We start from the raw sequence: 23,223 nt of genomic DNA on the forward strand, positions 1-23,223 counted from the left end.
TGCTGATCACACAAAAGAAACAAAATTTCACCGTTGTGAAATAATGTAGAGACAAACGTCTAAACAAAACAGGAAATTTACTGTATTTGTGTCACAGGAAGGCCGTCTATGAAAGAATTTGAGTTTAACATTCATTAAAAATGTTTGGCTTCATTTAAAGCTGCTTTCACAAACCGGATTATTCTCACTGCAAACCATCATAAATTTCCAGTTATTTTCAATTTCCCAAGTTATACACAGTTATTTATTTGGAAAGAACTACAGATATGTAATGATACTTATTATAAAAGGTAATAGAGAAAGTGTTGTAATTGGTAATTCTAATTAATAATATCTATTCATTGCTGGATTAGGGTTATTGGCCAAAGACAGAAGGAATTGGAGGTACTTTGTTGCTGCCCAATGTGCCAGCAGGCGCAAAGGAGATGAGTGAGTGAGTGATTAATTGCTGGCATAACCCAGAGGGTCTCTTAGTCAAGACCATGGGAGATCAAATGTGTAGGCTATATTCCACAGTTTTGCAATATGCCAACCAGAGCATCACATACATTTTTTGATTAGTTTTATTTCTATCTTTTGCCAGTGGTTTCAGTTCTAAAAACACTATAAATACCAACTTAAATAAACTTTAAATGTTTCTAGGAAATCCATCACATTGCATTATTTATTGCATTTTTCTTGTTCTGTTTTTTTAAACTGTTATATTGCAGTTGTGATCAAAAATAACTCACTCTACCGACATAAAGATACTCTCATAACAGCAGGAGAATTGAGAGTTGGCAGCAGAGTTTTCACAGTGTCCATGTCTGCATTTTTTCTTCTAGGTTTAATTTTAAATATAGTTAACATAGTTAAAATACAATGTTCTTCAGCAAACAATTATACTTTCTTAGTCAAGAAATGCACCACTATGAAGATTTGCTGCCTGAATAGCGGGAAATCAATCAAAAACTACAAAATCTGGAGAGCACTTCAAAACGAAAATAAAAATCAATGCAATTAAAATAAATCTACACTTTGTCTAATCAACACAACACTTAATGATAAAGATTGTGTTTTGAAGTTATAAAGTGCAATTGGAAACTGATAATGGAAGTTATCTTTGAATATGTACTCTGATTCAACGGTTCCATCTGTTTTAGAGCCATAGACATTAAAATGTTTTTGTCTGAAGGAGCCAGAAAATATATTGACCAGCTTCAGGGTGATTTCAAGGAAAGCGCATTGATTTGCGATAATGTTTATTCTCAAGTGTCTTCAGTAGCCTGTCTTTGACTCCACTGGTGGTGCAGGGCAGGCCATTCGGCCCCCTCACTCTCCCTGTGTGTACATGTGTGTTAAAGTGTGCATCGCCTCAGACAGTTTCCTGACTGATGAATATTGAGTGTTGACATTTCTTCGAATCCGAGTGGCAGTTCAGGGAGCACAGCAAGAAAAAAGTAGGTCACTGTGTACATCGGCACTTCACTCTTTCTGATACGTGAGTGTTTGGCCTCAACTAAACTTCAAACACAGGGGCAAAAAAAAAAAACCCAGCCACAATTGTTAACCCCGACCTCCCCCCCCTGTCTTATCTGCAGAAAGATGTGTTTGAAAGGAACTGTGGCAGTGTGTTGTGCCTTGCGCCCATGTGGCTTCGGAGAGAGCCTTTATCAGTAAGGTGCTTTGTTGGCCAATCAAATACAGGCAAGAACAAGTTCCGGCTAGCTTACTATGTAACATGATCAGTGTATTTCTACTCTTAAACCTTAAAATAAATGCATCTGAACTTTCGTAGATCATATTTCATCTTCTCTGTGCCTGAAGAGATGTGTTCCAACTATTGCAGCTCCTTGCATTGCTGTAACGCAGGCCTTTCAACGTGACCAAAATGTATTCTAAAATGACACATATGTACACCATATTTGTAGTAACTTTGTATGGGCCCCATGGCCAGCAGGGGGCAGAGTCTGTGACTACACTGGCATTATTGAGGTCAAGAAAAGAAACTGCCATATAAGTCAACATCCTCCCTTCCAAAAAGCAGGAAACATATTTCCTAAACTATATTGTAGATGTCTTAGCCTCCTTTTCGGTTCCAGCATCAGTCATCTGGTATAGGAGAGTTACAGTTCCCATGGTAGATATAGACAAGTCCCTCACATCGATAATACATCTGAAACACGTCTCCGTATCCGTGGTCCCGCCACCAGGTGCACAGCTGCCGGTTCCAGCCACAGGCCAGCGAATAGAACAGGTCAGGATGCTCCATGCCTATCATGGTGAAGAAGTCCTGGTCCCCCAGGTGGCCCCTGAAGCGATACTGGTCCGCTAGTTTGGCCACATTGCTAGGCTCCAACAATTGGTTATAGAGTGCTGAGTCCCTCATAGCACCTAGGTCCAATAACATTACGCCGCTGTTGAAGCCCGGGAGGCCCTCAGGAGGAGGATCGCCTACTCTGGTCTTAGGGTTCTCCTTACGATACTGCCAGAAGGTGTGTCTAAGGAAAGACAGAGAGGTTCACATTAAAATAACAGTGTTCTGTTAGAGAATAAAATGCCTACAAAAGAGCCACGGTTTGCTGTCAGTCGTGAAAACGCACTCAAAGTACATCCAATTTTTGAATAAACTTATAATTGTGAGGGTTAGCAATTGAGCTAGCTTGCTAACTGGGAGGTTAGCTCATTAGCCACAGTAGCTTGCCAGGTAGTCCTTAGAAAACTTCCAGTACCACCTCAAGTGCAAGAACACTAATTAAAAAAAGAATGTCTTTCTGAATCTGAACTCATCGCTCTGCACCGTCTGGAACCTGGACATTGATAGTGAAATGCCTAACTCGTATGTATATTTTGGCTGTTGCACATTAAGAAAAGTGAGGGTCAACGCTGTTTCAGTCCACGTTTGCTGAACAAACAGCACTGGCCAAAAGCAGGCTGGTCCAGGAGTGTCAGAGTGCTTGAGTGCCAGACGCTTGTGCCAACTCAGCACCGTGTTCTGCCAACACACCACTAACACAACACAACTCTTAAGTAGCTAAATGACACACAGAGCTTCATTCAACAAGCATTTGTATGCACAGTGGTTACTTGGATACACAAAGGTAAGGTATATTGTCTTATTTTCAAAGTTTACTCTGGCGGTGAACTTTTGGTTTAGTGTAATAGATGGCACATGCTTTGTTATGCAATACAAGTGTAATAAAGGATCACTATTTTTGGCACACTTGACTAACATATGAGCCAGCAACAGTCCTTTTGTATTTGTAGGTTGCACGGTAAATTGGATCTAGGTAGGTTACAATATATGGGAGCATTTTAGAGTTCGACCAGATGTTCAAAGTACACTTGTCAGAAGTGGAGTTGTGAGAAGAGGGAAGAAATATTTGGGAAAGGGCCAGTTCAGTTCACCAAAGCTGGGAGAGTCCATCTGCATTCAGCAAATGAGGATATTTCCCCTCTAAAGCACTGAGTGTTTGTTTTAATATTCAACCCCTGATGTATGAGTATGTATTAGTTTAATTATCTTATCTTTCAAGGCGAACAGATAAAACCAATATGGGAGAAACAACAGTGCTTTCATGTTGCGGTGGTTTTAATACTTATATCAAGTCTATTGAGACTATTTTTATTTTGTTGAAGTGGACTGCTTGCTGTATGGCAATGTATTCTTCATTCCGTCCGTTGATGCAGATAAACATATGTGGGAAAAAATGTGTGGAATAAGTATGATTAATAGTGTCGAGGGTACCTCTGGCTCTGTGCAGCTTGATCAAATCTGGTGGGAGCAGCAGATTCTCTGAGTCACGCTTTGATATTATAGCTGACCTATATTCAGCAGCTGTAGCTTGTCCACACAGTTTTATACAATCTGTTGGTTTGGTAGCTGGGGACTCGTGGCCTCTGTGGAGCATTTATCATCTTTAAAGACACACACTGGGTCTACGTGCCCAGAGACACATTCAGGGTGAGTAAGTCAGTAAAGGAACATTTACACAGACTTTTCCATTCTGTTCCACTTTCTTATGTCAGAACAGCAGAATACCACATTGGCTTGTAAGTGTCATGATGGCCGTAATATAAGACTGACAGCTTAGCGGTTATGAGACATGAAAGACAGTAATGCCAGAGTTAACAGAAGTATATGCAACAGGTTTTTGTGGTTAGAAATTAAGAGATGATTTACACATATAGACACAATTTACTTGTGTTATTTAATATTATATATTTTTACTTATATAGACATTTTACAAACAATAGGTTTGCTAGGCTTTTAATAAACCAGATTATTAGCGTTTTAGTATCTTCACCTGGAGGATCATGCAACCGGTTTGCATGCATGCATTCGTCTGTGAGAGAGTGTGCACCTCTGTGTCTGTCCACGGCTAATGTCGCATTCTGCGGTGGAAAACTGCATAATATTTTTGGTGGCTAGATATGCCTGCATTCCCAAGGATCTCTCCTGGTTGCGATGACTCCCACTTTCTCTAAACAGCTTTTATTGCCTGTTTTATACTGCCATTGACTGCCTGCTGACTCTTCACTCACTACTTAAGGGATATCACAGCTGAGTGCATCGCCAAACCCCATCTGCTACTCTGAGCCCAGAGACACAATGGAGTAAAACAGTTTGCACACTTTTATGTTTTGTCGGTGTGTTTGGCAAACAGCTAACAAAACAGCTAACAGGGCCTCATAGCTCAGTGGTTAGAGCACTGGTCTAGTAAACCAGGGGTCGTGAGTTCAATTCTCACTGAGGCCTAATTTTGGGGCGGCTGTGGCACATGAGGTAGAGCGCTTGTCCCGTAACCACAAGGTTGGTGGTTCAAACCCCTCTACCGGCAACATGCCGAGGTGTCCTTGAGCAAGACACCTAACCCCGGGCGCTTCATTGCAGCCCACTGCTCCTCCGGGATGGGTTAAATGCAGAGAAATAATTTCCCCATTGTGGGACTAATAAAGGCTTAATTATTATTATTATTATTATGAACTTCCAGTTCACACCGAGTACCTCGTCGCCACTCAGCCGCTGCTACTTGGGCAGAAAGATTGGTCAGACTGATTTTGTTTTTGTAACAGGGCCTCATAGCTCAGTGGTTAGAGCACTGGTCTAGTAAACCAGGGGTCGTGAGTTCAATTCTCACTGAGGCCTAATTTTGGGGCGGCTGTGGCACATGAGGTAGAGCGCTTGTCCCGTAACCACAAGGTTGGTGGTTCAAACCCCTCTACCGGCAACATGCCGAGGTGTCCTTGAGCAAGACACCTAACCCCAAGTTGCTCCCCTTCATTGCAGCCCACTGCTCCTCCGGGATGGGTTAAATGCAGAGAAATAATTTCCCCATTGTGGGACTAATAAAGGCTTAATTATTATTATTATTATTATTATGAACTTCCAGTTCACACCGAGTACCTCGTCGCCACTCAGCCGCTGCTACTTGGGCAGAAAGATTGGTCAGACTGATTTTGTTTTTGTAACAGGGCCTCATAGCTCAGTGGTTAGAGCACTGGTCTAGTAAACCAGGGGTCGTGAGTTCAATTCTCACTGAGGCCTAATTTTGGGGCGGCTGTGGCACATGAGGTAGAGCGCTTGTCCCGTAACCACAAGGTTGGTGGTTCAAACCCCTCTACCTCAAGTACCCCTCGTCGCCACTCAGCCGCTGCTACTTGGGCAGAAAGATTGGTCAGACTGATTAGAGCGCTTGTCCCGTAACCACAAAGTTGGTGGTTCAAACCCCTCTACCTCGTACCTCGTCGCCACTCAGCCGCTGCTACTTGGGCAGAAAGATTGGTCAGACTGATTTTGTTTTTGGCAAGATTGTATGAAATGTCTTATATTACAATTTTGAGTTGATTGCTTGCATACACCACTGCTTGTGAGTCTGTACAAAAAACATAAAAAGTTTGGCCAACATTACATAATAATTTGTGTGCTGATATAAAACATCAATTAATCAAAAACCCTATTGTCATTGTGCAAGCACAACTAAATTCCAGTTGCATCAGCTTCAAATGGAGCATTGGGATAACTTTAATATTACAGTATATGGATCATTTAAAATTAAATTATTAAACTGCACATTAGTCATGTTTTTCAGATCAAGTTTTTCCTGCTTCAGCCTTTGAGAAATGGTGAGATTTGAAGTTCAATTACAAAATGCAGCTGTGTTCTCCGTCATAATGACCGCAGATTTTTCTGTTCCTTTATACCAATACACTCAAACAAACCTAAAAGGAAGTCTGGTTCTGAGGTACGCAAATGACATAGAGCAAAACGTGTGAATAAGTGGGATGCATCGCATAACGGAGACTCTACACAAAGCAAAAAGAGCGTGAATTGCTTCTGGCTAATGTCTCTCATTGAGTTGTGTTGTGTTTGTGGTTTTGCTATGACATTTATGTGAGTGGGACTTGTCTCCTGGGTTTTTAAAACATTACAAAGCAGCTGCTGGGAAAAGACATGGGGCATTTTTTCTAAGGATGAGCTTTTTCTGTGGCAGGATGTTCTCTGAATGCGGCTGGTGGGAGGATGCATTCTCCAACATAATGCTTTGTCCATTAGCACCAAAACAGAGTGGGTTTGAGAGCCCTCTCGACTCAACACAGGAAAACACTTCAGGTGAGAGGATTGAACACAATACTTTGCTAATACGTAGTGTGAAAATGTAAATAGTACCAAGTCCATTGACCACTGGCTATTATTTTGACAGTGTAACGATGCTGGGGTGTTTTGGTGTGCAGTACAGCAGCACAGTACATTTTCCAGCTGAATCTACTTTTGCTCTGAATAAAAGACAACCCTGATAATAAATCTGAAAATGAACTACTTCGATTATAGCATTACGTAAATCTCACATTTGGATAGCTTGTCTCTCAGTCCAATATTCTCTCCAGTAAGGCGATCTTAATTATTTACTTTGGCTCTTATGCACTTTTGAGCTAGCCATCATGAAATAATGTTTCACCTAGGCTACAATGTATCTCTGCTTAATGTATGACTCGTAATACAGCCCCAACTTTTTTTCAAATGTAATTTTTAGAAGAAAAAAAAAATTAAAGCATGTTATACCGTTGATATCGATCAACATCCCTTAAATCTCAGTTACTTTTTAAATTTCCTTTTAAAAACAAGAGGGATGAAGAACTATTGCTTGTCCTGGAATGTGCTTCAAATATGCTGGTAGAACGAGTTGTTGTCCCTCACATGTTCATACACACCCATACTGGTCTACATAAGACAGAGAACACCGTTTGTGTGAAAGTTTTGTTAGCATGCCTTTCATTTCAGCCAGTGAGGCTGTGCATGCTAAAAGGCACGAACTCCTGCTATGTCACTGTGTGTTTTTAAATGATTGTGTCAGGGGCCACAGGAACAACATTGGCAGGAGATTCCCATGGTTAGTAAGCCATTGATTCAGTGCGGTGGTATGGCAGAAATACAGATCTGTTTGGAGATGCTGGTGCCAACTGGAGTCTGGCAGGAAAAAACTACTTGCGCAGAAACCTGACATCACCAACATTTACAGTATGCAGACTAAGCTTTGTCTCACATTCACACACAAATATTAATTTCCTTTATGACATACTATATAATAGTGTACATTAGAGGTGTCATGATCATGTTTTTTTTGCCCCAATCCAACTTCCTTTAATGTTAGGTATCTGCTGCTGCCATATTTCTAAGTTTAACTGGAAGAATGCTGAAACTGACATGACGCAATTCGCTAGTGAGCAGTGGTAACACTCCTGAGTTTTTGGAACAAAAAAACACTCCACAATGGCTGTGCAGTGGTGTTACAGAGTGGAGGTTCTTCCTACAAATGATCTGCAAACAAGGACAGCAGCAAGAATTCAAATTCAACAAAAGACTATTTGTAATTCATAAGTAAGTAATAAGTTGCGAATGTAAACTTCGGAAAAAGTAATATTAAGATACTTGTACATTTATAACACTGAAAACATAATGCCTTCAAATATGATATTAATATGGTTAATATGGTTAAGTGTTTAAAAGAGTATATGAGGAAAACTTAAACATGTTTACATGTACGGAAGATAAGGATGCTGTGAATAATAGTCTTAATATGCATTCTAACTAAAATCAAATGTTCTGATTCATTGTTTCATTCATACGCAGCTTTTAAAGCCGGAAGGAAACCACCTGGCTGCATGTTTATCCCAGTAAACAACTGCTACTTGAAACCTCCCACCTGACCTTACCTCATGTAGTTAAACACACATACACAGACACTATGGGAGGTAAAGCATATAGAAAATCAAACGCCTCAGCAGCGCCTGACAAGACGTCTGCGATCTGACCGAGCTCTGATAATCAGCTACAATGTCCATAGACTTACAATGGTTACAAAGGGATCATGCACATTTGGTGTGAGTGCAAGTTAGATAGGCAGGTATTGGTTAGAGATACTGGTGGGCATGACTTTTGATATGCTTCACACCCTCTCACACACACAAACTTTCACACACACACGCAGACATCCTGTTTTGATGCTGTGGCTGGATGGAAATCAGTGACGTAGTCTAAATGAAGCAGACATGTTTATTTTGCCGTCTTGGAGAGGGACGGAAAAATCAGCTTTGGGACAAAGAGCTTGAAAGTCCCTTGATTACATGGACACACACGCACACGCACACGCACACACACAAAAAAACTGGCTGATAGGAGGTGTAAAACAGGACGGATGGTACGGAGAGTTTATCTGACTTGAGCCTGATAACAGACAAAATTTATCTCAACTGTAGGAATTAAAAATAAAACTTTTCTTCCCATTCAACAAGATAGGCACAACTTTTCCATGGCTGACAATTTCTGGATCCATGGTTAAAGTTATCTTGGCACCAGTAATCCAGGAATACAAATCTAACTAAACTCCTAATGATACCTTTAAATACGTGTTGTGACTCGTACACACGGATACTTCCAGCGGGCAATTTGCTAAGGTATGAGCTGTGTTTATCGAGGATAAAAACGATGGTGCCAGTGCCATTTAGAGAACAGTGCCAGTTAGAGAAGGTAATATGGATCCTATCAGTGTGTTTGTCAGTTTTGGGGATGAGAAGATTGTTTATTTACTCCTGACAGGTTTAACAAAGAGACAGGAGACACTTCTGAATCACAGGATGAGAACAAAACATTTCCCAACCAGAGGAGCTTTTCTGCTGCTTACATTCTGCCAAATCTCAATTTTTTTGTCTGACATGCAGGACTTAAAATAGCTTATTCATGAAAACAGCAAATCATACTGTCAGTGTTGCACTATCTTGCAACTGTGACTTCATGTCTGCTATCATTGATCAAAGAGGTAAAATAATGGTTTTCACCGGTTTGTAGCTAGTTGATTTTGTACGATGGAAACTATTATTTTATAATTAATGGGGGTAGACAACATGAGCCGACAGCAGAGTTTCAAATTTCTTTCAAAGTCCCGACAGTTGCATTGTGCAAGCAGCACATTACACTTCAACATACCCTGGGCTTCCAGTAACATTTTCTGTCACACATTCAGTAAATTCTGCATAGGAATTATGCAAAAGCTGAACCACACTAAAATGAGAGATTAAGCATCATACTATACAGATTTAGGAGTGCAGTGTTGTGTGTCTTAAATCGACACCCTATAATTTACCATTATTAAATGTTTGAGGTTATGTTTTTTTTTTTGTCATGAAAACCCTGGAATGACAATCATTACACGGATCATTAGAAAAGCCACTTTGTTTCTCTCAAATATTCCATTATAACTTTTAAATTGTTTTAAATAGTTGGGAATTGACAGGCTGTTAACACTGCTGAGGTTCTTGTGAATCTGAGTCTGTATGAGCGGCTTCTGTTGTTCTTTATCACTTAGAAACTGTGAGAGAAAAATAACTGTGAATTTGCAAGTGAGGCCCATTAAAACGACAATCCATCTGGGGTCAACACAAGTGAATGAGATTAGTATGGTGGCTTTTATCCCAGTAGTTGGAAAGAGACAAAAAGATATAAAGATAATATTGCTAATGTGGCTGCTACCAATTCAATGAATAAATAAAGCATATCAGCATTGCAAAATGAACTTTTCAGTTTGATGATCTTTCTAATTTTTTAAGCTAGATTAAGCATGGACCAACTCATATTGAAGATACACTGAGTGATCCAAACAAGAAGACAAGACTGTTATCAGTCTGGCTGTTGTGGACTTAATCATCTTTTAAATGTATGAATTAAATCAGGAGATATCTGTCCAAAGATTAAGAAAACACCACTAAGAATCTGACCAAGCATTACATTTCTGGTACATAACATTTTCTAATTGTCCATGCTTTACTAACAAAGCCTTGAGTCTTGATACTCAGCCCTAGTCACAACTGCACTAGGACATGTGTAGCTTAAATCAATTAAATGAATGTATAACAGCCAAATGACGGACTTCAGGGATAATTATCTATTCAATTTCTCCCTGTGTTAGGCCAGGGATTCGTATGTTCAAAGACTTTTGGCTGAACACATTTTAATCACAAAGTATTTATGTGTGGCCCTGATGAATTTGCATCACTAACTATCTGATGTGTTGTGCCTACCTGTAGACTGGCTGCATCTCTCTGGCGATCCCTATTACCGCTCCTCGAGGAAACTGGTCAAATTCTTGGAAAAGGTCCCTGATGTTGGTCCTGTATTTCAGGTCCAGGTCAAGCTGCACTATGCGCGTCAGGTCTGAGAGAAGAGCAAAATACATTAATAAGGCAGAATCAAAACATGTAAGAACATCCATGATTATTCTAAACATGTGTAAACTGATTGAGGTTTGGTTGCCTGCCCTATGTGAGTGAATGATGACTGATAATTCATTTTTAACCAAGTTTAAAATGACAAAAAAGAATTCTCCATATTTAAAATTGTCTGATTGATCTAAGTCAACTGTGCATGTAGGTTGAATTTCATCCAGTAACAGACTGCCTGCCTATCCACTCCTTCCAGGAATACACAGTAAGACAGACTTTGACTAGACTCTTGGCAAGCTTAACACACTTAAATGGTTGCTCAGCGGTGGTGTTTACTTTTGCTTTCTGTTTTATTTCTATTGACCTTAACAAAGGAAAATGCTTGAAACTGTCTATAAATTGTTGCGAGAAATGCTGCAAACTCGAGCATGTCTATGAAAAGGGAACGCTTGACAGCTGTGAGTGAACATACAGTAAATTATTAACACAGTTGTTTGTGGATGAAATGGTAACAGCAGTATCCAGGATATTCAGGCCCTCATCTGTTCATTGTTTCAGCTTCCTATGTTTTGCTGGTAGGCATGGTGACGAAAGGTTGGGAAATACTCAGGAATGGTGTGTCCGAGGAAAAACTGATGAAAACACTTGTCAGCTTTACATAAACTGTCATATACAAAAAAATAACATTTATTAGCAGAAGGTTGGTTTAACAACTGCAGAATTTGTAGGACTGGTGCTGAAGGACTTAAAATATGAGATAACTTTAAAATAATGAGCTGAATTATGGGCCTTCAGAGCTCAATTTAACATGATTTCAGATCTATTTTAGTTCTTCAAAGCCTTGTTGAGATCCAGCAACTAGCAAGTGTAGAGTTTGTAAACTAATTATAATTCCAAGTGCACAAAATGTATACTCTACGATACAGAGGGAAAATATTTAGCATTCTTTATTCCAGTATGTAATGACGAGATTAATTGAATGCAAATACAGAGGCTGCACTAGTTCAGTACATGTGTAAACAAGGCAGAGGAAATTGAATTTCACCTTCATCCTCATGGCAGCATGTGAGCTGCACATTAGCTCGACTAATCTCAAAGCTAATTTCCAATCTTTATGTTGAACTGTTTATCTACTATGGTTTTGTAATGTAATCAATGTTGCTTGAAAGTCATTATAAATCAGCACAGCAATCATGTTTGGCTTTAATAATTATGTGTCTAGCTAAAAATGGTTTGTCATCAGATCCAAGATTATGTATGTGAAGACTGTTAAAAAGTTAATCAATTTACAATTTACTATGAGTGTTAAACTATAAGGGAAAACCCCTGTGTTTTAGCAGTTTAATCATCCCAATTATCCATCCCAGTCTTATTCTATTGGGGTAAATATAGAAAGGTATCCAATGCAGGACTGTAGTCAATGGGCCAAACATCACCAACAACTTAATTTTAGAAGAAACAAATAATAATAATAATAATAGCAACTTTGACCTCAACAAAGCCAGCTGAAATGCAAAACAATGAAAAGGTATACATCTAACTATGGGGAGATCATTGCTGGGCAACACATTTGCTGCAAAGATATTTGAGTGACCGTTTCTGTTGAAACATTTGGTGGAAAATTTTGACTCAGCAATGCTGCGGCGACCTGTTTTCTGTGCTCTCCAAACAAGGAAGTTGTCATCACAATGCCTTCATGTACTGTGGCAACAGAGAGGGGCTTGGACGAGTAATCTCCGAGTGGTCAACGCTGTTTGTTTGCACTAACGGGGCTTAACTTGTGGTAAAATAACAGGAAGAGGGCCTGGAGTTGTTACAACACTGTGATGTGATGACGATGGGATGGATATTAGATCATCATTCAACAGGCAGTCCTGTGAAGGTGAAAGTATGGCAGTGTTTGATCACGGCATAATATGATTTCTATAAAAAAGGGGGTTCAGTGAATTACAAGACTCCAGTGCCATCTGCTCTACTTTCTCACATCATACATTTTGTATTTTCACTACTGCCGTAAAGCCATCACTCTCTTCCATAGATGCCTAATAATGTTTCGTAAAAGAGATCTACTGATATATTTTCTTATCAATAGAACAGTAACAAGTCAATACCTGAAGCAACAATGTCTGCATTGGTCGTTATTTTTACACCGTAGCTAAAGCTGCCTTCTGGAATTAAGCCCATTTTAAGAACATTCGTCATGCTCACAAACATATTTTGTTTTGACGTGATAAAAGGAGTTGGTTATAATGCCACCTCTGTTATAAATTGTCTGGTGTCATAGACTGCAGATAACAAGAGGCATATCTGACTTGGAGAAAACATTTTTTCAAACAAACACATTTCTTAGTTTTAGGCTTAATACGGCCCATACGCTTACTTGTTAAAGTACATTTCTCTTATTTTAATCTTCTTCTTATCCCACTTGTAATTATTCCCCTCACTACAATTCCTCTCTGCAGCAACTGAAGGAGGAGAGGAAGCAACAGTTTTTTTTGTGAAACAAAACTTAGCGACACAGATGATTGTCTTCAGTGGTGCTGTTGGTCACTTTCGATTGCTGCACAATTGCTCTGTACTGTATTGTTGACCTAAAGTTTTAAAGCCTTAAAACAATACACCTACAACAACCTATAAAAAGCCAGTGTACCCATAAATCAAAAAGGAATTTAATTTGTAAGTCTATTATAATTGCAAATATTGTTGCAATTATGCAACAATATTCTAGAGGTGACGACTTTGGTATCAATACATTTATCAGGATTCACTCTTTGCTCCTCCCAGCAGCATTTAGAAAACTCAGATATCCTTAACGATGGCAGATCTCTGCTGATTTCTAGGTCTTGTGAGGATGAACACAGACGAACCAAATGGATACGTTGAAATAACGAGAGTTGAAATCAATCTTAGCTGTTGCGTTGGAGCTATAAAGTTATTGCAGGAACAATGTTGTTAGTGGCTCAGAGCTTGCCTGAGGCTCTGGTCAGATCAGGGTAAACCTCAACTCCGCCACAGCAACAAAACAACAGAGACACTGTTATCTAACATCCCATTTTTTCAGGAGAAAGTAGGTCAACCTCATTAAGCCCTGATGTTAGTCCGATGTAAGCACTTATGGCCTATTTGTAAGGGTCATTGTTGTCTACATACACTAAAATTTACTGGAGAACACCCCGCCTTTTATAAAGGAGGGATCACCTGAAATTCATTTTCACTGTTTTTTACAAAAAACATTAACTCAAAATGTCACCATCACTGCTTTTTTTGTCTTGTTTTTGGGAAACTTTGAATCAAAGTAGAGTTTACTTCTGATATTAATGTTATAAATTTCATTTGGGATTCTAGGGATGATTATTTTTAAAATATGTGCATTTCAACATGTGCCAGTCAAGCAGTAAGGGACATCGACTCTCTTCACTCGTGAGAGGCCCCAGAGCAATCTCATCCAAAATAAACACTAATGTTCAACCCTGGATTGTCATTTTATATCAATAAAATATAAATCCATGTTGAAGAATAATCATCTCTGTGTTATGAGCTCGGGAGAAACAGGATGGGAGGTCTGATTATAGCAGGTATGTCTTCAATGGTTAGACTTTAGTGTTTACAAAAGGAAATAGAATGTGTGTTGGAACTAATTAAAATTATTGAAAGATTTTATCACAAACGCAAGAAGGTTTTTGGTGCTTCATCTTGAAATTTCACGAGGCACTGAAGGAGAGGTAAAACAGATGGCTGTCAAGAGGCAAATAAAGATAGAATCTCAAAACTATTGCAATAAATCAGCATTTCTGACATCCATCTGCTGTGTAACTTTAGGCTTGGGTGACAACAAATAGTTGAGCTACTCCCTCGCTTTCAGGTTCCATCTTTCTCACTTTAGCAAAGCAATTCACACATCAGCAGTGCCACTCCACCTGAGGTGGAAAATATAAGTCAAGGTATTAGGAGAGACTCAAGTCCCAGCATGTTGAGAACTCTAGAGGGGAAACAAAACATGGAACACCTGTCCACCAACAAAAACAATGTTTCTCAGAAGCCTTATCATTAATTACAACATGTTTCCATCGTGCAATCTCAATTCTTATCCTCCAAGGACAGATGGTGTGAAAATAGAGTCCTCTTATTGAAAGCCATTTGTCTACTGACTGCTAAACACTGTCACATACACAGTATATTACACATATATTCCTTTAGCAAATATGTTGGATATATTATTGACAGCTGTTTTGCGTTATCATATAAAAATATTGTTGAGTACCAATTAGACTCCATCGGTCTTATAAAAACAAAATACAGACCGTGCAAATATTTGATCTCCCATTTATATTGAACAAACATTTTCCTATTCAGGCTGTATAGCTGGCCAAAGTGCTGACTATTTACTCAACTTCTTCCTTCTCTTTTGACAACCAAATTAAACTCGCTGAAATCAGAATGCCTCCCACTTCACAAGTTAGAGGATGTTAAATTTCAAGCCCTCCCACTTGCAGCTGCTATTTTTATTTGTGGAAATCACGTTAGTCTTTAATCACAAGTCATGTTCTGTGTCTACTGTGATGCTCGCTGAATGAAGAGTTTCAGGAAAAGTGTACCCCCACTCTCTCTGTTAAGACAACAACATTATGCCCTTTAGAGATAAAAGGATTCTTTAAATAGAAATGTGTGACCACTTTGACACAAAGCAGACGGCACATGTGGCTGATCAATAACCATTTCAGGGACACAACGTGAGTCACTGTTTCGGCCACAGCCGGAACCCTCCCATGTGTCCAACCCTTTTAGTGTTTGATTTTTTTTTTGACGTAAGCCAAGTCAGATGTGTGGTTCCCTGTAAAAGATTGGTATCTGGCTAAGCACTGCCCATCACACTTCCTGCTTGGATATCTGAAAAGCTTGATCTGAGCGGCACCCAGTCCAGCTATAAAAACTAGGCCTGTTTGTTAGTCGGGAGAGCTGAATATCACGTGAACGGCTTTACCCCACGTCTGCTGTTGTTGTTGTTTTCAGACTAATAGATGTTAATTAATATGTGAATTAATTAATTAATATGGAGGCACTTGTTAACTACCTGGAGACTGGGCCAGGTATAGTTTTGCTTATTGTTTCTGATCGCACATATACTAATCATTTTATTGGCTAGAAACACTAAGAGCAGGGGTGCTGTTTAGACTGGTTTAGGTCTAATGGTGATGTTTTAGTTCCATTTAGGTTTCCTTTGGGGTAAATAGCAAAGTGGTAGTTGGTTAGTGTACATTTATTTATTTGATTTGAACAGCATCCACATGTCTTTTTTTCCTTTGTAGTCTGCCTCTTTGTTTGTGATAATCTAAGTTCCTTCCTTGAAAATAAAATAAATTCCACCTGGTTTTTATATTGCTTAGCCTAGTGAGCTGGGGTGTACCGGGCACCATAAGACGTACACCTCCAGCTCTGTACAAGGGACTATTCAGGAAAAAATGTTTGTCATAGAAAACACCCAATGCCACACTGGCAATATGTTTAAAATCCAGTCAAAACAACTCTGTGCTTCATCATAAATGACTTAACCGAGCTGACAGCTGAGCACAATTCCTTCCAAGCACAATCTTTTATTTACCATCCTGTTTCTCTTTAGACATCATCTTTTTCCTCTTCTGAAACTTAAGTGATAGCCTGCTTTTCTAAATAATGTAAAAAGCATACTTTGATGTGCTAAAACCTGAATTTTACCACAGGGGTTGTCAAGCCATCAAATGTGGACATGCAGGATTTATTTTCTTTGGTGGAAAGCTAATAAATGAAGAAATTGAGCTTCCAGCTCACGTCGATTTCAACCACTGCCCCGTTTATGAAAATAGTTCCATGCACGTGACTGCTGAAGAGCTCTTTGCTTCTCAGTGGAAAACACATCACTACACTCTCATGATTTGTGAAGCCCTATTAAAATGTTTTTTTATTATTATGCCTAAATCAAAACTTTAAATAAAAAAAACCAACTAAAATATAATGCTGTCCTGCTGTCTGCGAAACAGAGACTTCATGTTTCATATGTGTGCCTCTGGTTACTTCTCATTCAAAGCTCATTGGTTTGGTTAATTTCTGGATGGATGCTCCTTCATGCACATCCACTGAAGTGAACCACAACGGAGGAGATTGCTGCCATCGGTCAGCACCAACGCAGGGGGCACTAATGTGGGCAGCAGCGTCAGAACACATCCTTCCTTCCTCACTCCCCAGGGCCTCTGCAGCATGCCACGTGTCCGTTAGAAACCTGCCCGAGCTGCCTTTTCCAGCTGTGCACCAGCAGTGCCAGGATAGAAACGTGAGCTTCTGAGTGAATTTAAAAAATATGGTCTACCAAAGGAAAAGAATAATCATTTTAAAGCTATATTAAGTTAAATGAAGAATTTATGGATAAAACATGCTTTTCTTGGATGTAATACATTGGTCTTTTCTCAGCCAACAGTTTTGCTGTTTTCTATGTATTTTGCATGTAGGAAAAACTCAAAATAAAATATTTTATATATATATTACCAACAAGCAAGTCACCAACACCTCTTAGGTCATTTTTGGAATGACTTAATAAGACACTGTAAGATCAGCCATAGTTTTAAAGCCAGATCTGTGGTTATTTAACTGACAAAGACATGTGACAAAATATGCTTTTTCTTACTTTCCGGCATGATGTGATGCATGGCAACCGACAGGAAGAAGATGGCGTCGCTGTAGTAAGCCCCAGAGCCAGCGCTGAAGTGCTTCTGCATGGCCTCTACAATTGGGAACAGCTTCTGTGTGAGAGCCTCCACGTCATGAAATAACACCTGAAGATCAACACATTGGAATCATGTTAGTACAACAAAGTCCCAACTGCAGGAGAGCTGGGAATATAAGGAACCACTTAAGATATTTATGAGACTGTACATTTCACCCTATAGAGAATTTTCTGATAGCACTATGTTCATGAGTTGTGATATACACCAACATTGGAGCCAATGGGAATGTTCTTTTAAATAAGCTTTTCAGCAGACAATGCGTTAAACCCATGTACTCCTTTGTACAAGTCCTGTAAACTCAGAACAGACCAAAAATGACAAGGCGTGCACAGAGGAGTGGAAGGTACTGTTCAAAAGTGAGCAGATTTGACCATAAAAGTGGAAAGTGAGTCAGAGGAATCTGACACCTGCTTACAAGTGTTTTACTGTACACAACTAGTGGGAGAACCATTGTGTCTTAAGAAAAAGAAAACATTTTATAGCACAACCTTATGTCACTCTAAAAAGTTTTGACTGCAAATTATGCTTCATCTTCTTACTACAACCCAAATTCCATTAAATGCCATCTTCTTGTTTTGTATTGCCTTTCAATGCTGAGCTTTAAATCACACGACAGCTGTAAAGCAGCAGTTTCTTCTCATGTACATGTACAGTAGATATCTCTACAGATTATTGAAAGAGGATTTTTTAAATACAGTAAGCACTGATTATCATTAAAGCTTTCCGGCAGGAGCAAAAATAAGTGTGCTGATTTGGTATGAACAGTATATCCAGAAGAGAAAAAAAAATCAAAAAAATCTGGCCTTTTACTGGTGAAGCCTGACATCAGTAAGTGTTTATGTTAGAGGCCTCAGATAAAACCCGGACAATATGGCTGTCATATTAAAAATCAGACCCATGTGCCTCCATGGGCAATCATTTAATGATCCCTGGCAGATTAAGGTAAAACCCTCTGTCGTTTGTGGAAATAAGCGCTGTCCCGGACTGCTGTTAATAATGTGATGTAACTGCACATAAATCGCTGCCGTGGGAAGAATAAGTGATATTACTTAAGTCCTTATATATAATTCTTACTCACTGGGACTGCAAAGGACACATTTTCATTTTATCAAATGAACTATACCAGTTGCATCACAGGACTAATACCAGAATCTATTTTTGCCGTTTCATATGAAAGTAGTACGCATTTGGAAACATTACAGAAGTGTACACTACAGGGGGCGTCCCATTTACACTTATTGCTGATCTGGATTCCACGTTTCTCTTTGCAGAAAAAAGGTTTTTTATTATGAAAAACCCACTGTCAATCACAACTAATTTAAGAGACAAAGGGGAAACTGGTTTGTATAAATAGAGAAAGGTTGTGCACAATAATGTCTTTCGGGAGCAAAGCGGCACCCATCACAGCGCAACTGTCATTGCTGGTTTCAGACTAGAATTATGCACACACTTGCAAAGACTCCAGCCTGCTAAACTCTATTTCTAATTAATTCTAAATCAACTCTAAATTACAGAATGAGAGATATGACCAGGGAAAGCTTTTCATGTACAGGTGTTTCCTTTCATTTAGACAGTAATTTACCAATCAATAACCTTTATCGACTTTCTGTGGTCCGAGCACAAAAATCATGCACCCATCTTTCAATCTAATGAAGAGTGCAGCTTTTTACAAAGTACACGGAATACCTGTTAGCAGGACATTCATTTAAGAGGCTCTCCATTAAGAAGGGAAGATATTAACACTTTGTTCTGGAGCCACATCCAGGCTCCTAAGGCCCCCCCCCCAGGCCCCTGATTCTACATGTTACAAATTGACTGCTGTTTTTGTAATGGTAACAGTTAAACCAGGGATCATATCACAACACTGCGTTCTCCGTGCTGATGACTGAACAGAACGAAGCACATGACTCCAGTATGTTGTGTGACTGATGGTCAGCAGTAACAGGCACAGCCTCTGGGCAGTGTGACTCTGGGGGCTGTTTGTTGCAAATGTCAAGTGGGTCATTGAATTTACCACTGTTGAGAAGTGATGGAGGCTAGAATTCTTGCATAACCGCTGTCTTACCCTTGTGTTCCTTTAAGATGAGTAATTAAAAGAAATGACGCTCAAGTTAAGCAGACATGGATGTCATCATGCTCATATACAACCCTGGGGAGTCCCCAACCATCTGTAACTACGACAGGACTTCAGTGTGTGCCTGTTTGTGTGCACCTCAATAGAGACAGAGGAGACAGTGGCAGTCCTTATAGTTGTGCTTGTGTCAGTGGTGGCAGACATCATTTCAAGATTCATTTTCTCAAACCATGATGTTTAAAAGCACTGGTCTGGAATGACCCCATGACAGTTATAAAACCACTGGGAGTACATCCGGCTGGTCCCATTTTATGGAGCGTTTGACTTTGATTTAAAAAAGCACAAAATTGCGGAAAGAGTTAAAAAAAAACTTGTCACAATTCTTTAATAACCAAATTTAAAAAGATCCCTCTCAAAATAATGGCCCAACCATATAGCCCACTGATAAATATTTTGGAAAAAAATTGTGACCAAGCTACACACTGAAACATCACACAGACATGTATCAACATGTCTGTGCTCTCTGGTGGCCAAACTACATGAAACAGACACCGTTTCTAAATTACCTCAAGCCTAATTTGGCATCACTGTGCAGTACTTTTTTGCCATTTTTGCCTGACATTGACCCCAATAAATGATATGCAATACGCTTTTATCGGCTGATTTATCTGCTCCGCAGTCAAATTCAGTATTAGTCAGGTTCTGCTATGTGCACTTGAGTTACAATGTGTTGAGAGCACACACTACCAGCAACAACTACACTAACTGAAACATAGGCTGAGGTTAGACAGTAATATCTCAGAATATTTACACTGTTTTTCCACAGCACTGCTTCTGAATTATCCTTTTCCTGACAGGTTTCTGGCTGATAGTTGAGGTCAAAATAACAAAAGTAATGTTTCTTATTGTCAAAAATGTGTTCATAATGTCTTTAATTAAGGACCCTTGCAATTTTATATTTTGGCATTACTCTACCACACCCCAACATCTGGCTAATTCTGCCAATACTTTGTGCTACACGTTTTACAAATGTGTTTTGCATCTAGGCTAACTTTGATAGTTATGCACAGAGCAATGACTAGTATTGGCTGAGTAATACTTGAAAGTCATGAGAGGGAAGATAATCTCTGCATAGCCGTTTGGGCTGTTTTTAGAAAAAGATCTTGTCAGTTTTTTTGATCTGTTTCACACACTGGTAACACCCTGGTGTTCACACACTGGTAACACCCTGGTGTTACCAGTGTGTGAAACAGATCGATTTCATATTGGTGTAGCAGGTCTCACAGCCCTTCACCATCTCACAGTTTGTCAGATTGTGTCCAGTATTTTACATCACAGTCTTCTGCTGTGCTCCTACAATACTTTGAGCTTGGAGTAAAGAGAGTGAAATGAAGAGGAAGCAAAGTGACCCCCTCAAAACTGCCAAGATGCCAAGCTGAGCAAACCTCCAACAAACCCAGGTAGGCTTGGGATCAGCCTGAGCTAATACTGAGCTGCAACAACACCAGATTTTGTAGATGATGAAATATTCCTGAGAGAAAAGGCCTAGCTGGTGAGGAGGAATTGGAAAAGTAATAAAGTAATTTGTAAACAAGTTTATGATCTTGCGTTCTGTGACAAATGAAAAAAGAAGAGAAACGACTGGCGTTGCATGCAACACAAAGAGGAACAGTGTGGGGACATAATCCTCCGTTCTGGAAGAGAGAACACAGAAGCTGAGGGATATTCCCACTAGAGAGGGATTTGTTTGTCAAGCCAACACTGCCCCCATGTGTTTCAACTTTACATAGCAGCTAACTTGTTCTTAGGTCTTAGCTCAGAATGTTAGTTCTTTAACTTCACTAAATCTACCTGTAAAGCAAACCCAATCCATTCAGCGATCCACCAGGTGTGTGGAGGTGAGAACAGAGTCAGGAGACCTACTAAAACTTGTCAAGCTGTCTTTTTTATATTCTGTACACAAAAATGTCTACAATTCAACCCTATGAATTCCTTTCAGAAAAGCCTTTCCTAGTGTGTGCTGTTATCCTTATTCATATGACTATTGGGCTCAACCCTGTCTGTGATGTCAGACTTTTTACTTTGACTTTGAGTGTGGGTATAAGCCTACGGTCTGTCAAAATGGTGTTTTTAGGCACAATAATGACTCTCCTTGTCAGAACTTGTGAATGCTCTTTTGCATCCGACTCGGAAGTGTTGAATGCCACAACAAATTCACATCGAAGGCAACTGGAAATAAAAGTCATCATTAAGTCAAACATTTGTAGGGGTTTTCTTCTTCTTACATTGAAATCAATCAATAAATAAGAAAGCCATGGTACCGTGCAAACACATTTTTAGACTACCTACCTCATACTTAAATGTTGCATCAAGGAGAAGCTCCTGCAGCATCCTCTTTCCCAGTTCTTTGCTGGCCTGGTCGCTCACAAAATGAAGGACCAATACCTCTCCTTCACTGAAGTGTCCATATTTAACCATAGACAGCATGGCCACCCTGAACTTGTCCTGCAGGCTCCGGCTCTTGTCCACCTTGGTGAACATCATGAGTGTGTGGTAGTGTTGGTCACCACTGTTACCACTGTCCCTTTTCCTGGACCTTAATCCCTCACTCTCTCCTCCTACATCTCGATCTTCCTCCCTTTGCTCTTCCAATCCAGCCGGGTGTGAAAGCCTGGTGTCCACGGTTAGGTCAGCATCATTTCTGTTGGCGTTGTGGGTGGCCTGGGTCTGCTTGATCCTCTTAGTGGTGCTGGAGAAGTTCTGCCTCTCTGAGCCAAAGTAGTAAAAAGCTACAACAGCAAGTGCAGCAGCCAGGAGAAGCACAAACTGATAGGACCTGAAAGTACTGATCCTAACCATGATTCTGGCAAGCAGTCTTAGGATGCCCATATCTCCTTGTTGTTGTCATGAGGATGGAAGGAATAATTTCACCATTTTGTGTCTTTCCAGTTCATAGTTTCTTTTGGGTAAGTTACCAACATGTTCCTGTAAGAGAAAGAATACAAATGTTAGTCTTGATGCACAGACATGGTGCTGTCATCCAAAAACAGTCATAAAGGTTTGAACTTTGTGCACCGACTTCCCCAGTGTTCCCATACACAAGATATATCATTGGGCATCCGATTAAGGGCAAAAGGGCATCCACTTGCCTGTCTCACGTCTTTGATTTCTGCAGATCCATCTTGTCAGCATGCCAAGGAGGATGCTACGTTAGCTTAGCCTTATCTATGAGTGGTTGAGTAGCCCTCCGCCGCTGCTGGTTTAATCCGAGCCCCAAGCCACACACTGTCTGATTGTTTTTATAATGGCTGATGTATCGTTGCATACACTTGCCGTTCTTTAAGTACGGCGTTTGCATTGCTTTGTGATATCGATAAGCAAAACGGCGATATGGCTTTTGGACTACATCTCAAGCTAAAGCTACCAGCAACAAAATGCTCTGACACAACTTTAGCCACGCCCACTATGGCTCCAGCCGTATTCAGAGCCATGCAGCCTTCAGTTGTAGTGGGAAAAATGAGACCTGGCAGCAATAGACTTTCATTTCCTGATGTTTTACACATTTCTTGATCCATTATATTGTACATTTAGGATTCTACAGGTTGCATCACATTTTTAAATACTAATTATTGTGATGGTTCAGACATTCCTTTTAAGTATACCAACAACTCAACCAAAGTACTAGTGGAGTTGCAGCGA

General features: G+C 39.8%; 1 protein-coding gene and 3 non-coding genes across 4 annotated transcripts; 3 read left to right on the forward strand and 1 right to left on the reverse strand.

Annotated features, from left to right (window-relative positions):
* xxylt1 (xyloside xylosyltransferase 1) lies at positions 1-22,486 on the reverse strand. Its single transcript, XM_054603070.1, has 4 exons — positions 21,874-22,486; positions 17,351-17,498; positions 10,555-10,687; positions 1-2,480 (listed from the first exon to the last, which is right to left on the reverse strand). Exons 1-4 carry the CDS (start codon positions 22,411-22,413, stop codon positions 2,084-2,086), a joined length of 1,218 nt encoding a protein of 405 aa, XP_054459045.1. The 5' UTR covers positions 22,414-22,486; the 3' UTR covers positions 1-2,083.
* trnat-agu (transfer RNA threonine (anticodon AGU)) lies at positions 4,666-4,738 on the forward strand. The gene has a single exon. It is a non-coding gene; the product is annotated as a tRNA-Thr (tRNA).
* Positions 5,056-5,128, forward strand: trnat-agu (transfer RNA threonine (anticodon AGU)). Its single transcript has one exon. It is a non-coding gene; the product is annotated as a tRNA-Thr (tRNA).
* On the forward strand, positions 5,455-5,527 carry trnat-agu (transfer RNA threonine (anticodon AGU)). The gene has a single exon. It is a non-coding gene; the product is annotated as a tRNA-Thr (tRNA).
* Positions 22,487-23,223: the final 737 nt, after the last annotated feature.

Source organism: Anoplopoma fimbria, chromosome 8 (assembly GCF_027596085.1).
Source record: "Anoplopoma fimbria isolate UVic2021 breed Golden Eagle Sablefish chromosome 8, Afim_UVic_2022, whole genome shotgun sequence".
In the NCBI taxonomy this organism is placed as follows: domain Eukaryota; kingdom Metazoa; phylum Chordata; class Actinopteri; order Perciformes; family Anoplopomatidae; genus Anoplopoma; species Anoplopoma fimbria.